This window comes from Phragmites australis, chromosome 23, assembly GCF_958298935.1.
Source record: "Phragmites australis chromosome 23, lpPhrAust1.1, whole genome shotgun sequence".
NCBI classification, from domain to species: Eukaryota; Viridiplantae; Streptophyta; class Magnoliopsida; order Poales; family Poaceae; genus Phragmites; species Phragmites australis.
Genome location: NC_084943.1, coordinates 2,608,262 through 2,626,033, shown reverse-complemented (window position 1 = coordinate 2,626,033; position 17,772 = coordinate 2,608,262). Strand labels below are relative to the sequence as shown.

The 17,772-nt window shown below is 42.6% G+C and overlaps 2 protein-coding genes across 4 annotated transcripts; both read right to left on the bottom strand.

The window, feature by feature from the left end:
* Positions 1 to 376: 376 nt before the first annotated feature.
* LOC133906484 (pentatricopeptide repeat-containing protein At2g38420, mitochondrial-like) lies at positions 377 to 3,285 on the bottom strand. Its single transcript, XM_062348409.1, has one exon. It carries the CDS (start codon positions 3,207 to 3,209, stop codon positions 2,133 to 2,135), a length of 1,077 nt encoding a protein of 358 aa, XP_062204393.1. The 5' UTR covers positions 3,210 to 3,285; the 3' UTR covers positions 377 to 2,132.
* A 1,427-nt stretch (positions 3,286 to 4,712) lies between these two features.
* LOC133906335 (regulatory-associated protein of TOR 1) lies at positions 4,713 to 16,806 on the bottom strand. Of its 3 annotated transcripts, none has more exons than XM_062348208.1 (23): positions 16,243 to 16,805; positions 14,715 to 14,817; positions 13,984 to 14,066; positions 13,743 to 13,901; positions 13,535 to 13,651; positions 13,235 to 13,392; positions 12,969 to 13,123; positions 12,702 to 12,846; positions 12,550 to 12,628; positions 12,329 to 12,430; positions 12,033 to 12,116; positions 9,985 to 10,095; positions 9,543 to 9,896; positions 9,290 to 9,470; positions 8,551 to 9,162; positions 8,110 to 8,436; positions 7,878 to 8,001; positions 7,491 to 7,615; positions 7,276 to 7,415; positions 7,078 to 7,179; positions 6,143 to 6,228; positions 5,908 to 5,992; positions 4,713 to 5,765 (listed from the first exon to the last, which is right to left on the bottom strand). In XM_062348208.1, the coding sequence occupies exons 1-23, from the start codon at positions 16,555 to 16,557 to the stop codon at positions 5,430 to 5,432; spliced, it is 4,083 nt and encodes a 1,360-aa protein (XP_062204192.1). In that variant the 5' UTR covers positions 16,558 to 16,805; the 3' UTR covers positions 4,713 to 5,429. The 3 variants fall into 3 exon arrangements, with proteins under 3 accessions (XP_062204192.1, XP_062204193.1, XP_062204191.1); XM_062348209.1 differs by having other exon boundaries at positions 7,878 to 7,998; XM_062348207.1 differs by having other exon boundaries at positions 9,290 to 9,896; positions 16,243 to 16,806.
* Between the last annotated feature and the right edge of the window lie 966 nt (positions 16,807 to 17,772).

Sequence of the window (17,772 nt, the reverse complement as noted above, 5' to 3'; positions counted from 1 at the left end):
ACCTCAAAATGTAGCTATTTTTAGGCAATTGCAGTATAGGAAATGGCCAAATGGGAGTTTCAAAAGCTATGCACACATCACATGCTCAGTGACTGAGAGAGAAAGAGAAACGAAGACAATATGGTATAGCAGAACAATAGAAGCAGATAAACAGCAGAGCACACAATAGGGCGGGAGCTCGTATTGCCATCATCAACGGTTTCATTCAGTACATTTGCTCTACAACTCACTGCCCAGAACCAACAGATCTCCGAGTATATGTATCTCCCTCCTCAATAGTTAACACAACACACAAGAATTAAACAATAAGAGTCTGTTTAACATATCTCCGACTCCCAGATTCACCTTAAATCTAGTGTTGTAGGTAAATGTAAAATGATTTAAATATACTTTTTTAGTCTAGAATGTAATAAAATAGAGTCACTCAAACATTCCAAATGTATACTTAGCTCTAGCTCTACAAATTTCTAAAGTTATAAATATATTGCTCCAAGATTCTTAGAACTGGAGCTCCGTCTAACAGCCCCTGAAGGTCGACCAACTTTCCATGGTTTCCCCATGACTCCTCCAAGTTCTGAATTCACCGAACACGCACGAGCTGTCTTGTATAGCTTCAATCTCCGTGCCAAGCAGATCGCCACTGGGAAGATAATCACTCACAGATGCACATCCTCCTCCATTAATACACCTCCAGTATCAAGGCATCTTCATCTCAGGAAAGTAGTTACATAGATAGACACCACAGACCGCAAGCCTTCAACAGCTCGCTCATGTTTCTTTTTCCTTTCACTTCTGGGATGAAAACTATACCCAAGGAAAAAAACATCCTTGCACACATTACATCATGATAGCTGACAACTGTACAAACACGATTCATATATACAAATGGAAATCTGTCCAATGATTATAATACATGAGTGGAGGACATTGATTCATGCAGGCCATGCTAACCCCATCTACTTCTATATTAGCTGGACAAATGCAACTATAGAGCATCTGTGAGAGAGACATGTGCATGAATTCTACCTGGGCCCATACGCACAACCACTTGCCCGGGTAGCCCCTACCAAACTTGATTTATGATATGAAGCCTTTTTACACTTGGAAGGAAGGACATCGGCAAATGACAATCCGGATGAGGTGACTATGCATTTTGGTTAACCTAGATATGATTATTTGAGGGAAACCTCCAAATTCAATGACAGGATAAGGGTGGGGTTTGACAACCTTCTGCAAGGAGGCTAATGAACATTGTGCTCTATCTTACAAACTGCACACGTCATCCAATAGGCAATCTGCACCGAAAGCCACGGTGCCATCATCGCCATGCCGGTGACCAGGCTTCACATCATCTTGGATGATGTAGTTGGACCATGGCGTGGAGCCATCATTTGGCCGAGCATAAGGCCCACCGGTTGCACTGTGGTTGCATGTCACGCGATGTAGATCTCATCTTACTTGTAATTTTCCTCCACATAGATAGAGACAAGAGCATTATCACCAGCACCAGCGGCCAAGAGTGATTTGTATGGGTGAAAAGAAAGGCAATTTACACTGCCTGTTCTTTGGCCCATAAAAGATGGTTGGTAGCATATTATCGTCAACTGTTCTCCTTCAAGGCTGAACACTTCAATCATCTGCTGCAAACGATTAATCACAGAACCCATATCATAATATAGGTTCTTTATTTACTTCTTTTAGAATGTAATTTAGAATGTAATTAGGAATGATTATGGAATAGAAAATTCTGAATTTTTTAAGAATTGTTGTGAATCCATTCCAATCGAATATTGAGTAATCAAATCCTTCAATTCAATGTTTTTGACATCTTTTAAAAAGTGGATTAATCGGATGAGAATAAAGAGAGTCTCATTCTACATGTCAATACTGACAACAATAAAATTTCTAGTAAAAGGAAAAACCGTCGACTTTATATGTCGTGAGGGTTCAAGTCCCTCTATCCCCAAACCCTCTTTTATTTCCTAACCCTAGTATTTATCTTTTTTTTCTTTTATCAATGGGCTGCCCATTGGACTCGACGGCGTTTGGGCAGCTGATAGGAGTAGCTTTGTGTGACGACACGGAGGGTCTGTGCACAGGGATCGGCTGTCTACCACAAGCAAAGCCTCCCGTCAGGTTGCTACCATCACTCCGGCAGCCTCCGCACATAGACCCTCCTCGTTGTCACACAACGCTACTCCTATCAGCTGCCCGAACACCGACGCGTCCAACGGTGCAGCGCATCCGTCACGCATGATTTCCAACAGCAGCGCACGCACCTGCGTGACATGGCCGCCGGCACGCAGCACGCCTATCAGCTCCGACAGCGCCGGTGCATCCCACCGCAGACCCCGCCTTATCGCCTCCCGCGCGGCCTCCCTGGCGGCGTCCGTGTCACCAGCAGACACGCACCCTGCGACCACGACAGTGAAAGTCCTGACGTCCGGCGGGCAGCCGACGCGCTCCATGCACTCCACCATCCGGCGTGCGCCCGCCAGGTCGCCCTTGTCGCACAGCGCGCCCACGTAGACATTGTAGACGCCCACGTCCGGCACAAGCCCCCGAAGGAGCATTTCGTCGAACACCTCCTCGACGGCGTCGAATGCTCCGCCGTCGCTGAATGCTCGCAGTATGCGCTCGAACTCCGGGAGCCCCGGAGCGACCCCGTCGGCGTCCATCTGCTTCACCACTGCCTCGTACGCCTCGGCCGCCATCCCCTCCCGCAGGAGCGCGTCGAGGACGGCGCGGTGGTCCGACCTGCTCGGTGAGACGCCCCACCGTCGCATGTCGTCCAAGAACGCCAGCGCGTCCCGAGCGGGGCCGCACCGGCACAGGGAGGCGAGGACCGCGCGGCAGTGGTGCTCGTCGGGGTCGAGGAGGAGGGCGGGCATGCAGCTCAGGACGTCGGCGGCGGCGGAGGGCCGGCGAGCGCGGCAGAGCGCGGAGGTGAGGATGCGGAAGGTGGCGGCGTCGGGGGAGGCGTGGGGTGCGGCGCGGAGGAGGACGAACGGGGCGACGCGGAGGAACGCCGGGGAGGAGGAGGAGGAGCAGAGTGCGGCGAGGAGGGAGTTGAGGGCGCGGGTGGTGCGGAGGGCGGTGGAGAAGAGGGTGGCGGCGGCGGCGAGGCGGCCGTGGCGCGCGAGGGTCACCAACAAGCTGTGGTGGCCGGTGGCTTCCGGCCGCGGGACTAATCGGTGGCTCGCGCTCATCTCATCGGCGCTCAGCCGCTCTGCTACAAACCTGCTTTTGGGCTCATGCCCCGCCGCGTGCACCGCAATAGGACCTTTATGCGGATTATTTAACTATTTAACATATGCTAATTCGGTTTTTTAATTGACATATAGAATTAACTGAGTTACTGAATATAGATTAAAGTGGTAAATTTATTACTATCTCTATTCTCTTTTACTTATCATTTAGAATATCGATATAGTCTCCCATAAACACGTGTAACCATTATTTTTAACAACTATCTTTTAATAAAAATTGATAAAATTAGATAACGTTAAAGTATTTTCATGAAAAATTCAATACTATCATTTTTCGTATGTGAAATCGTAATAGTTTTATATATATTAATGATAAAAAAATTTATAGTTTGACTGCACGTATTTAAAAAATATCTATTTGAAACCAGAAGTGTATCACTTACTCCGTAAAAATAACAAAAAGTTAAATACCTCCTTTACACTCGGCTGATTTTGGTCTTCTTTATGGTCGATGAATATGGCTCGTCGGATCTCCTGCTTTCTTCGTCCTTCAACCAAGGGGTGCGCTCTCTCTTCTCCACCATGCTGGCGCAAGCCCACCCACCCCCTCTCTTCGGCGTTTGACACCGCCACCCTCTGTCGCGCTAACCCCAACGTTGCCAGGGTTGTTCCTATTGTTTCGCATCCCTCTCAAGCAACGGTGAACCGCCTCCTTAGTCCTTACCCAAAAAGCCAATCCTCGCTGGACTTCGTCGACCGCAAGCTTAGCTATTTTAAGGCAATTGTAGTATAGGAAATGGCCAAATGGGAGTTTCAAAAGCTATGCACACATCACATGCTCAGTGACTGCTCAGTCACTGTGCTTCTCAGAGAGAAAGAGAAACGAAGACAATATGGTATAGCAGAACAGTAGCAGATAAACAGCAGAGCACACAGTAGGGGTGGGAGCTCGCATTGCCATTATCAACAGTTTCATTCAGTACATTTGCTCTACACCTCACAGCCCAGAACCAACAGATCCAGGTGTACGTATCTCCAAAAATTGTTAACACAACCCACAAGAATTGAACAAAAAGATTCTGTTTAGCAACGCTCCGGCTTCCTGATTCAAATTAAATCTAGTGTTTGTATGCAAATATAAAGTAATTTAAATATATATTTTTAGTCTAAAATATAAACAAGATAACTCATTCAAACATCTACATAAATTTCTAAAGCTACATATATCTTACTCGAAGATTTCTTAGAGCTCTACCAAACAGCTCCTAAAATCGACAACTTTCCATGGTTTCCCGATGGTTCCTCCAAGTTCTGAATTCTGAAGCAAATGCTTAACTGCTTAAGCACATCCACCGAACACGCACGAGCTGTCTTGTATAGCTTCAATCTCCATGCCAAGCAGATCGCCACCGGGAAGATAATCACTCACAGATGCACATCCTCCCCCATCAATACACCTCCAATATCAAGACATCATCATCGCAGTAAAGTATTTACAAGACCTCAAGTCTTCAACAGCTCGCTCATGTTTCCTTTTTCTTTCTCACTTCTGGGATGAAAACTATACCCAAGGAAAAAAAAAACACCCTTGCACACACTACATCCTTAGACCAGATAGCTGACAACTGTACAAACACGATTCATATATACAAATGGACAATCTGTCCAATGATTACAATGCATGACTGGAGGACATTTATTCGTGCAGGCCACGCTAACCCCATCTGCTGCTATATTAGCTGGACAAATGCAACTATAGAACATCTGTGAGAGAGACGTGCATGCGTTCTACCTGGGCCCATATGCACAACCACTTGCCCAGGCAGCCCCTACCAAACCTGATTTATGATATGAAGCCTTTTTATACTTTGGAATGGAAGGACATCGGCAAAGGACAATCAGGATGAGGTGACTATATACATTTTGGTTAACCTAGATATTATTTGGGGGAAGCCTCCAAGTTCAATGACAGGACAAGGGTGGAGTTTGACAACCTTCTGCAAGGAGGCTAATGAATCTTGTGCTCTATCTTACAAACTGCACACGTCATCCAACAGGCAATCTGCACTGAAAGCCACGGTGCCATCATCGCCATGCCGGTGACCAGGCTTCACATCATCTTGGATGATGTAGCTGGACCATGGTGTGGAGCCATCATTTGACCAAACATAAGGCCTGTCGGTTGCATTGTGGTTGCATGTCACGCATGTAGATCTCATCTTACTTGTAATTTTCCTCCGCATAGATAGAGACAAGAGCATTATCACCAGCACCAGCGGCCAAGAGTGATTTGAATGGGTGAAAAGAAAGGCAATTTACACTGCCTATTCTTTGGCCCATAAAAGATGGTTGGTAGCGTATTATTGTCAACTGTTCTCCTTCAAGGCTGAACACTTTAATCATCTGCTTGGCTGAGCCGCTTGCAACAACTGGGGCATGCCGATGAACAGCTAGTGCAGTAAGCGAACCCCTGTGTGCCTCGATAGTGAGGTAGGGTTCTGCTGCCCTTCTAACATCAAGAAATTGAATGTCTCCAGCTTGAGATGCGCTTACAATCTGTGATAGCATAAATGATAAAAAGGGAGCACTGTAAAGCTTAAACAAGATCACACATTTATAAAATGGCTAAGCTAGCTTCAACAACTGAAAATAAAAAGGCATAACGAAGCAATACAAAGAAGTGGTAATATTTATTTACCTTGTATGGATCAAACCCAGGTTGAAACCCTATGCCCACAACCTTTTCTGTTCTTGGGGCATGTGGCCTGGCCATATAGACAAGCCTACAGTATTGAAAAAGAATATTCAGAGTTAAAACATAAATTGGTGGAAAAAGAAAGAGGCAGCAGGATATTGAATAGGGCATATGGGACATATGCATGGTATTCATCAAATGGCTGAAGGCCAAAGGATGTAGATACTACTCTGCTTACCTATCAGGAGTGCGAACGTCGAATATCCTGACAGAAGCATCAGCAAAACCAGCAGCAAAATGACCAGAGAGGACATGAGATGCAGACTGAAACAGAAGCAGCAAGCAAAAGTCATGCACAAGAACAGAAAACGCAGACCCGATTAACATAAAACTTGGTGCAATAGCTAGAATCATATGTATAAAGCAATCAAACAGCTCATTTCACGCCTATGGAACAAAATTACATGTTCTTGACAAACGAACCTCCAAAATGTTATCTACAGCTTTCATGCACCATTAAGAAAAAGGAGAATAACAAGATAAGCTGACAAAACCATTACAAGGGAATACACTGCTTATTCTTTGCTAAATTAAAAAATCATAGTTTATGATACAACAGGAGCAAATCCTTCGGCAAATTGCTATTTACCTCCCTCCCGCTCACATTGCTCAACCTACTTGAGACAAGTTAGACAGTTTTCCTACAGAAAGCAACGCCAGAAGCCACATACACTCATAAAAAACTTAGCTATTTGAATTGCACACGCTTAAAGGTGGATGCATGTGCACCATAATTCTTCATGAAGGAATATTATGATTCCATTTCCTCTCTATTAGAGATTCATACACGGATAAACATCAACTCTTTTCAGCCACATGTTTTATTTTTGTCACAATTTAACTATCAAATATAAACCTTGGATTCCATGATATCCAATCACTAGCAGTGAAATACAGTTGCACAGTATATGTTGTAAGTCATTGATTAATAGGAAAAGGGAGGATCATCAAGTATGTAGCATGAACTGCATAACAGAAAACAAAACACAGAGTCACAGATAAATGATGAGTTCTTCAGTGACAAAGTTCATGATAGCCTAGTCAAAGAACAAAAGTAAGTTATTTAAATTGATATTTCAATTACTCAAATAGCACATGGCAACAATAACTCACCAGAGCAGAAATGGCGCTATCAGTCGATGATTGAATGGTGCTGAGAAGCTGTTCCTTGTCAAGATCCCATACCAGGATGGAAGACATGTCACCAGATGCGTACTATTTTACAACAAAAGGAAGCAAGTCCTCGTATTAGAACCTACAATGCATAAAACAAAATCACAGAACTACTAGAAAATGACACCAGAATATCACCAGACAACCAGATTGCTGCTGCCAATCGATCACGATACTGCGACCAGCAGCTCGATGACCCTGAACTGATGAGAAAGCAGTTACAAGTTTCTGCCCTCCCTTTTGAGTGAAGTTTTTCCATATACGGACATTTCCATCACCTGCAATATGAAAATTAGACAGCACAATGGTACAAGACAGGTACGAAATGAAACACGTGGAGAAGAGAGGCATACTTGAGGCAGCTAAAAGCAAGCTCTCATCAAGTTCATTGATAAGCAAAAGCTTAGATAGCCCTCTGTCAGACAACTTATGGTTTTCAAAAGTGTTCACCGGTAGTGCATCATCATAGTTCCACACTCTGACATAAGACAAAGAACTTTAACAACTGCAGCAGTGCATATGAACAGTGTTACCTGGACACAGACACAGGTGTCGGAATCCGACTCGGACTCAGGTGTCTGATTCGGCAAAGGAAATTTGGACACGCGAAATACAACTCGGAATCCGACTCGGGTTCGGGGTGTCCGATTCGGCAAATAAATTTGGACATGGGTGTCCAAGTAACAACTACATATGAAGCACTAGGATTTAAAATTTTCACTTTAATAAATTTTTTTCACCTTATTTGCTCATTTTCATCAGCTGCAACGACAATAGGAGAAAATGGCATCAATAATGCTGCTTTTGTACCCAACTCAAACCTCGTATCCCAGCTAGCAATTTGGCTGGTCATCTTGCAAGCTGCTATTCCCACCACCCACCAAAAAGGGGGAACAAAAAAAAGAACAGATAAATAAGTAAAGAATACCAACAACAATAATGTAATGCAGAACAATGTATCTATCCACGTACATGAATGCTGGCATTTAGCTATGCAATCCAGTGCAATTCGTTCTCTCTCTTCTCTTCTAGCATTTGCATCCTCATTATCATCAGAACCAGTTAGAAGTGGCCTAGAGAAGTGACCACAACTCCAGTTGTAAATTGTGGATTGGGGAAGTATACTTAGTTCAGCATTACTGGGAGCTGCAACAGAGCTTAAAAGGGGATCAACTAAGCCTTCAGGTGAATTTATAAGATGCGGTCTGAACTCCATAGAACACACTCGGCGTAATCCTGTAAGATAATCATGCTGAGGGGGACTAACAGGAGGGGTCCTAAATGTCATTGAGAAGTTTCCTGCAAAACATTGGTAGACTCAAATCAACAATTCTTTTCTTCCCTTGAGCACCTAGTGCACAGAAGAAAGTGAGGTGTTCCAAGCACACAGCAAGGAAAGTAATTATAACTTACCAGAATTCATATCAAACCAGGAAGAAGAGCGTGCCATTCCAAAGTTTGATGGAGGTGCAGATGTCTCTCCTTGATGTGCACCTCCACTGTTAAATCTAGTATGTTTCACGACCACTTGCTCAACACCTATGAGGGACAGTGCTCTCCGACCAATAGTTGCAATTCTTGGGTAAGGATCTTTAGCAACAGAACACATAGTCGATATAAATTGAGAATAAATTCCACTATCAACAGGCTTTGACCTGGTGTAGCTGAGACCACCATTACTTGCATTCTCTTTCAGCAATATGCCTGAATCAGAGTGCTGGGAAGAATCATCTGACTGGGGAGAGCCATGCATGATGCTAGTTGTCACAATCGGGCTGCTTGCAGAAGTTCTTCCATCACGGCCAGTGGCACTACTATCACTGCCAACCCTTAGCACAGGACCAATATGAGAAGCAAGGCCACTGCTGCCTTGTAGAATGTTGTTGGGACTGTAAACATTGCTTGGATTGCTTATATTAGCCAATGATGGTAGTGACTTCAGCAAAGAATTGGTCTGAGGTTTCCAATATTCAGCAGCAATAGATTTGAGATGTTTGTTGTGACCCAATGCAAAGCGGGTAAGCGCTGGAAAAACATCAGGTCAACTCAAAATGATTCCCAAAAGCTAAAAAGAATCTACAATGTTCAACACATTAAAAAGAGTGTTGTAGGAAGAACATGTTTTTAGAACATGTTTTTCTAATGCACATACCTATAGCAACCTCAGATCTAACAAGGGGGCTACCATCTGAGGAGACCTGTAGAAGGCTTCGAACAACATTTATTTCAGCTTTCACCTTTTCATCATCATCAGAATCGTCATCAGTTCCATTTAATGATGAAGATCCCATATCCAGGAGATTCCCAAGTGCAAAAACAGCAGAAGCTCTGACCTGGCAACACCAAATATTAATATGTCGATGTAGCCAAAAGAAAGAACCGAGACAATATGAAGGCCACCGTACCTCAGGTTGAGGCTCCGACAATAGACAGATAACAATTTCTGGCGTATTTGATTGCAGACCAAGTAACTGAGCCTCAGGGAAATCTTCCCAGAGTTTGCCAAGGCATAAACACAGCCACTGCAAAAGCAAAGGCTCTGTCTGTGCATCATGAGGATTCTCAGGTTGAAGATGTCTCAGGCAAACATCTATAAGACCCGCATTAATACAAGCCTCTTGACCCCTCCTATGCCCATCCACAATAACTGCTAGAACGAAAGCAGCCATTGCACGCTGCTCTGGGTAAGCATCCAAACTGTCAAGAAACCTGATAAAATATGCATGCCCTCCATCTTTAACCAAGTCAACCTGGCACGACTGTCATTTAGGGGAAAAGATACAGGGTAAACACCTGAACCAAGACGGACAAAAGGAACTTCAAAAGATTCCAAAGTAGAGCGCATACCTTATCAAGCGACAGAATTTTTGTCCATATGAACACAAGAATTTGACGCAACTCCATTGCACTTGTTTGAAGCAGTTTGAGTACATAAGGGAAGATTCCAACAGACAAGGCCTACAACAATGAAGTGCCAGAGGTTGAAAAATCTAAAGAGAATAAACAACAGCATTTAAACATGAATGAGGACCTCTACCAGCGGTTAAATACGAAGGAAGGGGAAAGGGACATCTATAAGATGGCCAAGATCCGTGAGTGGAAGACGAGGGATGTCAACCAAGTCAAATGCATCAAGGATGGGACAGATCGATTTCTGGTGAAGGAAGATGAGATTAAGAATAGATGGCGAGAGTACTTCGACCAACTGTTCAATGGAGGAGGTGAGAGCTCTTCCATTGAGCTGGACGACTCCTTTGATGATGCCAACAGGCGTTTTGTACGAAGGATTCAGGAGTTTGAGGTCAAGGAGGCTTTAAAAAGGATGAAAGGAGGCAAGGCAATGGGCCCTGATGGTATCCCTATTGAGGTGTGGAGATGCCTTGGAGACATAGCAATTGTATGGCTAACTAAGCTTTTCAACCTCATTTTTTGGGCAAACAAGATGCCCGAAGAATGGAGGCGGAGTATATTAGTACCAATCTTCAAGAATAAAGGGGATATTCAAAGTTGTACTAATTACCGTGGGACTAAGCTGATGAGCCATACGATGAAGCTATGGGAGAGAGTCATTGAACACCGCTTACGAAGAATGACAAGCGTGACCAAAAATCAGTTTGGTTTCATGCCTGGGAGGTCGACCATGGAAGCTATCTTCTTGGTACGACAACTTATGGAGAGATACAGGGAGCAAAAGAAGGATTTGCATATGGTGTTCATTGACTTAGAGAAGGCCTACGATAAGATACCGCGGAATGTTATGTGGTGGGCCTTGGAGAAGCACAAAGTCCCAACAAAGTATATTACCCTTATCAAGGATATGTACGATAATGTTGTGACAAGTGTTCGGACAAGCGATGGTGACACCAATGATTTTCCAATTAGAATAGGACTGCACCAAGGGTCAGCTTTGAGCCCTTATCTTTTTGCTTTGGTGATGGATGAGGTCACAAGGGATATACAAGGTGATATCCCATGGTGTATGCTCTTTGCAGATGATGTGGTGCTAGTCGACGATAGTCGGACGGGGGTAAATGGAAAGTTGGAGCTGTGGAGACAGACCTTGGAGTTGAAGGGTTTTAGGCTTAGTAGAACTAAAACTGAGTACATGAAGTGCGATTTTAGTACTACTAGGCACGAGGAGGATGAGGTTTGCCTTGACGGGCAGGTGATACCTCAGAAGGATACCTTTCGATATTTGGGGTCGATGCTGCAGAAGGATGGTGAAATCGATGAAGATGTGAGCCATCGAATCAAAGCCGGATGGATGAAGTGGCGCCAAGCTTCCGGCGTCCTCTGCGACAAGAGAGTACCACAGAAGCTGAAAGGCAGGTTCTATAGGTCGGCAATTAGACCTGCGATGTTGTATGGCGCAGAATGTTGGCCAACTAAAAGGCAACATGTCCAACGGTTGAGTGTAGCGGAGATGCGCATGCTGAGATGGATGTGTGGCCACACAAGAAAGGATCGGGTTCGGAGTGATGACATACGTGATAGAGTTGGTGTAGCACCAATTGAAGAGAAGCTTGTCCAACATCGTTTGAGATGGTTTGGGCATATACAACACAGGCCCTCAGAAGCGCCTGTACATAGCGGAAGAATAAAGCGTGCGGATAATGTCAAGAGAGGTCGAGGTAGACCAAACTTGACATGGGAGGAGTCTGTAAAGAGGGATCTGAAAGACTGGAATATCACCAAAGAACTAGCCATGGACAGGGGTGCGTGGAAGTTAGCTATCCACGTGCTAGAGCCATGACTAGACTTTCAAGATCTTATGGGTTTCATCTCTAGCCTACCCCAACTTGTTTGGGACTGAAAGGCTTTGTTGTTGTTGTTGTTGTAATAAACAACAGCATTTCATAAAAAAAAGGTACATGCAGAAGAAGTCAGCTACATACCAAATCAACTGCCCATGGTCCCATGTCAAGAAATCTTCCAAGCAGAACAAGCGCTCTGAATCTGTGTGATTGACTAAGCAAGACCTACACAAAACACAAGATTTAAGAGGAAAAAAAAAACAAGAAAAGAAATATAGTGGATAAGATGACTAAGGAATGCATGTAAAACATTATGCCAAATTAAAATTGTAGCAGAAAAGAGATGGGCAATGAGGTACTTGAAAAATAGCTAACAAAGTAAGTTAAAACTAGGTTTTAACTGACTTACAGGTAACTGTAGCAGAAAAATGTCTTACCTGAAGAACTATCGGTAACTGTTCAGGGGGTTTCTTCTCCTCAGAGCCATGATCAAGCCATACTTCAAAAGCCGTCAATTGTTCCGTAAAAAATGGGCTTGGCTGATTTGAATAAGGAAACAAATAAATTGGCAATACCGCAACGATTACATTCAAATGGCACAACAATATCAACAAAAAGTGTAGATATTTCTTGAAGTGCTAAATAACGAGTAGAAAACCTGAAACTCCGCATTTGGATCAGCAATTAATTGAGGAAGCTTGGAAAGGCAGATCTCAGCAGCCATGTCCCATGCATCCCTGACATTTACCAAGTTACGGAAAATGCACAAAAAGTAGCTAATGCAGAAAGAGGACTAGTCAAGTTAGTTACCACATATGGTGTTGATGTGTTGGTGGTAACAACGGGAAAGAAATTGGAGAACAATTTGCAGATCGCATGATTCTCTCAGCAAGTAAGAAGTTGCGAAAGAGACTAGCAACCAGAAGATCTTGCCTGAAAAGCCTTTGGAATATATCTGCACAGTGAAACTTGTATCACAAACCATATACAACCAGGCATATTCATTTTGAACTCAAATGACCTCCTTTGATTTTTCTTGTTCTTGACAATATTCTATCTATCTCCTAGACACCGTACCATGAGGAAGAACATTCCATGCAATAGTATCTGTAATAGCAGTGAAAATCCAGTTCAGCTCCCCAAGAAGAGTTTTACGGTCATTTTGCCTTCCAGGAATTTGGTCAATAAGAGAATGATCCAGAGAACCACAGAGTAATGATCGCCTACAAAACCTGCATTGTTTATACACATGCCCACAGGTAAGGACAACAAGTTAAATGGAAAAAGAGAGAGTACGAGATAAGAGACAGTATACAGGTAAAGCAAGAGAAAGTACTCCATACCAGTGCAAAGCCATTTTGATGGGTGTTGTGAGGCAGGCTGTAAACACATCAGCAGGAAATTCTGCACTCTGGGGAAGAGTTTGATGTGCCTCGCAGGCAGCAAGAAGAATGCAATCCTTCAGTGAAGATGCAGAGCTGCTAGAACTCCAGTCTAGGCGCTGAATTAATGAGAACCACAATGAATACTAAACAATCCAGGAATGATGAAAACAAACACTAAACACATAGAGCATGATGACCTTCAACTTCAAGTATAGCTGTATAAGCAAAACATACACTAATTAGAAGCTTATAACATACCTCTAGAAAAGCTTTAACAATAATTCCAGCTGCTGAGCAGTCAAAGACATAAATTGAAGGTGTTTTTAGCCATGAATCAAGATCGGTAATAGGAAGTGGAATATACTGGGTGTAACTCTGCAACAAAATGTGAAAAAAATACCACTTCATCAAAGGCATCTATGCTAAGCAAATGTAGCAACCAATGCAGTGTATTAATAAAATTTACCTTGTTAAACACCCAAATCTCACCATTAGCTGTAGGTTTTGGTACACCATGACCATTATAATGGAAAAGGACTCTCTCTGATCTGGCATATTTGCGACAAGTATTACAGAGCTTCTTAACTTCCTCCACTGTTGGATCCAGCTGAAGCTTGTAACGAGCCTGCAAGCGCCATTAGGACATGAAGATGTAAATAATGATTACAAAATATCACATAAGTTAAACAGGAAAGCAAGTTCCTCACCTTAGGTTGCCATCGTTCGTATTGCGAGTGCAATGTTTTTCCAATACTTTCGAGGGCTTTTGGAGGTGCCATAGAAAATGGATCTGAATGCAAAGGAATGAAAAGCTATGAAAACAGATATCAAGGCAACTGTGTGAAGTGCAATAACAGTTTGAAGTACAATCCTATCAACAAATATGAATCACCATGTTGTCTAAAATCTGGTTCATTTCAACTTTCTTGAAAAAATAATCAGCATTCATCACAAAGACACAAACATTAATAAAATAAGTTAATATCTTCCACAACTAAGACATGCAGATCTGAGCCTAGAAAATTGTAATTCCCCTTCGAATGCAAGTTATTAACTTTAAATTCAAAAGTGGGACACAGGCATAAAATCATCTAAAAAATTATAGAGAAAAAATAATCTTGTTTTGGGACGATAAATTTCAACGGTGTCCCTTTAAAACGGTAGGGGGCAGACAGTTTTTTGTTGCAATTACTTATGATTAACAATATGTCCTCATTTGGCACTCAGAAATGCAAAATATGAAGGAAAAAAAAAGGAAACAGTATTACTGAAATGTTGAAAAGCAGCTCATTTTCTAACTTCCAAGACATTTTCATGTGGTGAAGAGCTGAATTCCACAAACATTAAAGACGAAACAGTACCATCAAGTGCAGGTAACTGTATTTTTTCTCAGCTGATTAGAAATTTGGAAAAGATATATACACGTCTATACATTTACCTATCCAGGACTCCATTCTTGCACAAGGAGAAATTTTAATTACATCTGGCGGATCAACACTAATGTTTAAACATACTACAAGTGCAACATATCCAGTCTTCATCTGCACCACCAAATCCATTATTAGTAAATATCATGTAAAACAGTAAAAGATGAGAACAACTTATAAAGAAAATACCATCCAATGGCCAGATAATAGAAAACAATAAAATAGCTAAAATTCCTAAAAGAATTATCAGTGATGTATAATAATACAAACCAATAATCCAACCAAAGTAGACAGCCAATTAGAATAGTAAATAGAAGAAATTAAAAAAAAAACTTTTCAACCATGGCCAATTTATACAAAATGTAGACCTCAGTAGATTTATGCAATCTGTAGATTGTACAATTCTTCATGCATCTTTTCAACAGTGGGTCACAAATTCAACACGATGCTCAGACAAGCAAACATAAGCTGCAAACATTCAAGGGACTTTGTTTGAAGGGTGAATAAATGATATTTTGTTAACCAAGTGCTTCTACAAAATTCCAGACAAAATCTAGGAAAATGGAACATCTGTATATACAGAAGTAGTACTTTTCTTTGCCCAAAAATATCAACAATCCATAAAATTATCCCTCAGATTCCAAGGCTCATAATATTTAATTGATTTCCACTCTAAGTATGGCAACCTCATCTTTATCACTAAAACCTCCTTCCCATCAATAATGTATGTCCGTTGCTATGAACTGAAACACCCTATTTCCTATCTGGTGGCTCATGCCATTGCAATATGCACAATGTGGCCTCCCTGAAACCACTGCAAGTTTGCATGCCAGCTTCATGACAGTGGGATCTCTTAAGCCTCAGCAACACCAATACCTTGTGCAACAAAATTTGCCTAGGCCGATGGCTATTAACCGACTTGATCCAGGTTTTGTCCATGATTTAACTTATAGCTTCACCAACAGCGACTATTGACCAATGAAATCATGAATTTGCATGGCTTCGATACCATACCAACACTGTTGAGTGTCGACTGTATTATTTCATTTTTGTATCGACTATTATTTAAGCAACGGACAGTATGATGCAATAAAAGAGTAATTGACATGTTATCTGAGTCCTGCTCTTCAGTCCCCCAAAACTTATTGAAACACTTGGGAAGCAGAAGATACCAACTTGTGTCAAACAAAAACAGAAAAATTGCGCTGTGGATACCCAATTCACATCATAATTGTCCTGCTTGCAAGACTACAGATCATAATGGTACTCATTCCATGACTTCCGAAAATGTATTACATCTTTTTAAGTCCCACAGTCAAATCACATTTCGTAAACAAAAATGATAAATGATGCTGAGTTTGTAGCCCTACCAGCAGTTGCCCCCAAATTTCCAATTTTTAGCTAAGTCAGATAAGTGCACTGCTAATTGCAATCCTATGAATCCCCCAAGAGCCCAAGGGCACCGAATCTAGCGAACAGTTGAGCAACAGCATAAGTAGGAGCGATAGAAACAGCATCTATATGCGCTACATCCATTACCCGGTCCTTGGGCCGCCATTTGGAGACGAGCCCGCTGGTGGAGGGCCCGGCCGCCGCCGCGGCAGCCTCGTCGAGTCCCTCGTGGCGCTGCTCGCACAGCACCGCCACCTGGGGCAGGTACGCCACCGGCGCCGGCTTCTCCTCATCGGCCTCCAGGCCATTTCTGGGCTCTGGTCCATTCATGACGGGGAGGTCATCTGTGACGTGGTTGTGGTGGTGATTCGGCAGGGGCGCCGAGGGCGCGGCCGGCGATTGCGACGGCGACGATGACGACGAGTGCACGAGACTGGACGCCATGAGATCTCCCAATGCCATCGACGCTTGCTCTCTCTCCCCTTCCCTCCTCCACGTCACCCCGCAGCCATCATGAGGTCGCGGCGCTTGTTCGCCTACATCGATCGAGTCCGCCCGGCGCAACGAATCCGGGAGGCGAGCCAGGTCACTGGGGGTGTAAAGATTGGACGGGGGTTGGTGGGGAGGGGTTTAGGGTTAGGGTTTGGGTGCGGCTGGGAGTGAGAGAGAGAGGGGGGGAGGGGGAAGCGGCGGGCGGAGAGGGGAGAAGATGGAGGAGCTAGGCGAGGTGGGGAGAGATTGATGGGGAAATATTATTATAAAAACTGGGTTCCCGTGTCGCATTTTCTTTCATCCTCGTCTAATGTAATAAAAACTTCTATATTTTAAATAATTTATTTATTTTTTATTATCTATTCTCATCTTTCAATATACACACTTGTTACTGACGTAGATATATAACATATTTTATTAATAAAAATAAATAAAAATAATATGAGGAAAATTAGTATATAACTTTCTCATATTTTTTAAGATCGTATCTAAAATTAGATGGCAGTAATATTTTATACACATCAATATCTACTATCTTAATTTTATGTTTAATATTATTATATCTAATATTTTTATTTTTATTGTACCATATCACTAATTTTTGGTATGGGCTCCGACCCCGTGTATGAGATGCGTCACCCCGTGTGATCGTGTCCGTGCTCCTGTTTTCCCTCCTATCTTTTTTTTATCTCGTTTTTTCTCCGACTTTATTCCTTCAAAATTTGCATTTGCTCTCGTGATGCTTATCACTGGTGAAATGAAAGGTTAATTTCGTAAGATGGTCAAACAAAGTTGGCAACCAAAACAGGCACGTGGATCTACCTCATTGATTTTTTTTGGGGGGGAAGAATCTACCTCATTGTTATATGTCACTGCATGGGGATAATACATAGGCACCGGATGATGACAATACCGTGGTTATTAAAAATACTTGTTTATTATAAATAGTATTTTAAACAATCATTTTGATGACCAACTTTAATCAGTAAAGATTCTCATGACTAGCTTGTTAGTAGATACATTATGTAGCACAGCAATTATAGCTACTTCTTTAGTTCAAAAATACAAGTTGGATTTTATTTTGACTCGATCTTTAAAGTTCGACTGTGACCACTATTTCTCATAAAATATACCGTTTATGTAGCTACAAAACCAATATAGTGAGAAAATATTTTAAAATATGAA

Coding starts and splice junctions, on each gene's coding strand:
- LOC133906484 (XM_062348409.1), bottom strand. CDS start 3,209: ATGAGCGCGAGCCACCGATTAGTCCCGCGGCCGGAAGCCACCGGCCAC.
- LOC133906335 (XM_062348207.1), bottom strand. CDS start 16,557: ATGGCATTGGGAGATCTCATGGCGTCCAGTCTCGTGCACTCGTCGTCA. Junction 13,652..13,742: donor AGATTTGGGTGTTTAACAAG/GTAAATTTTATT, acceptor ATTTTGTTGCAG/AGTTACACCCAGTATATTCC. Junction 12,629..12,701: donor ACACATCAACACCATATGTG/GTAACTAACTTG, acceptor GGTAAATGTCAG/GGATGCATGGGACATGGCTG.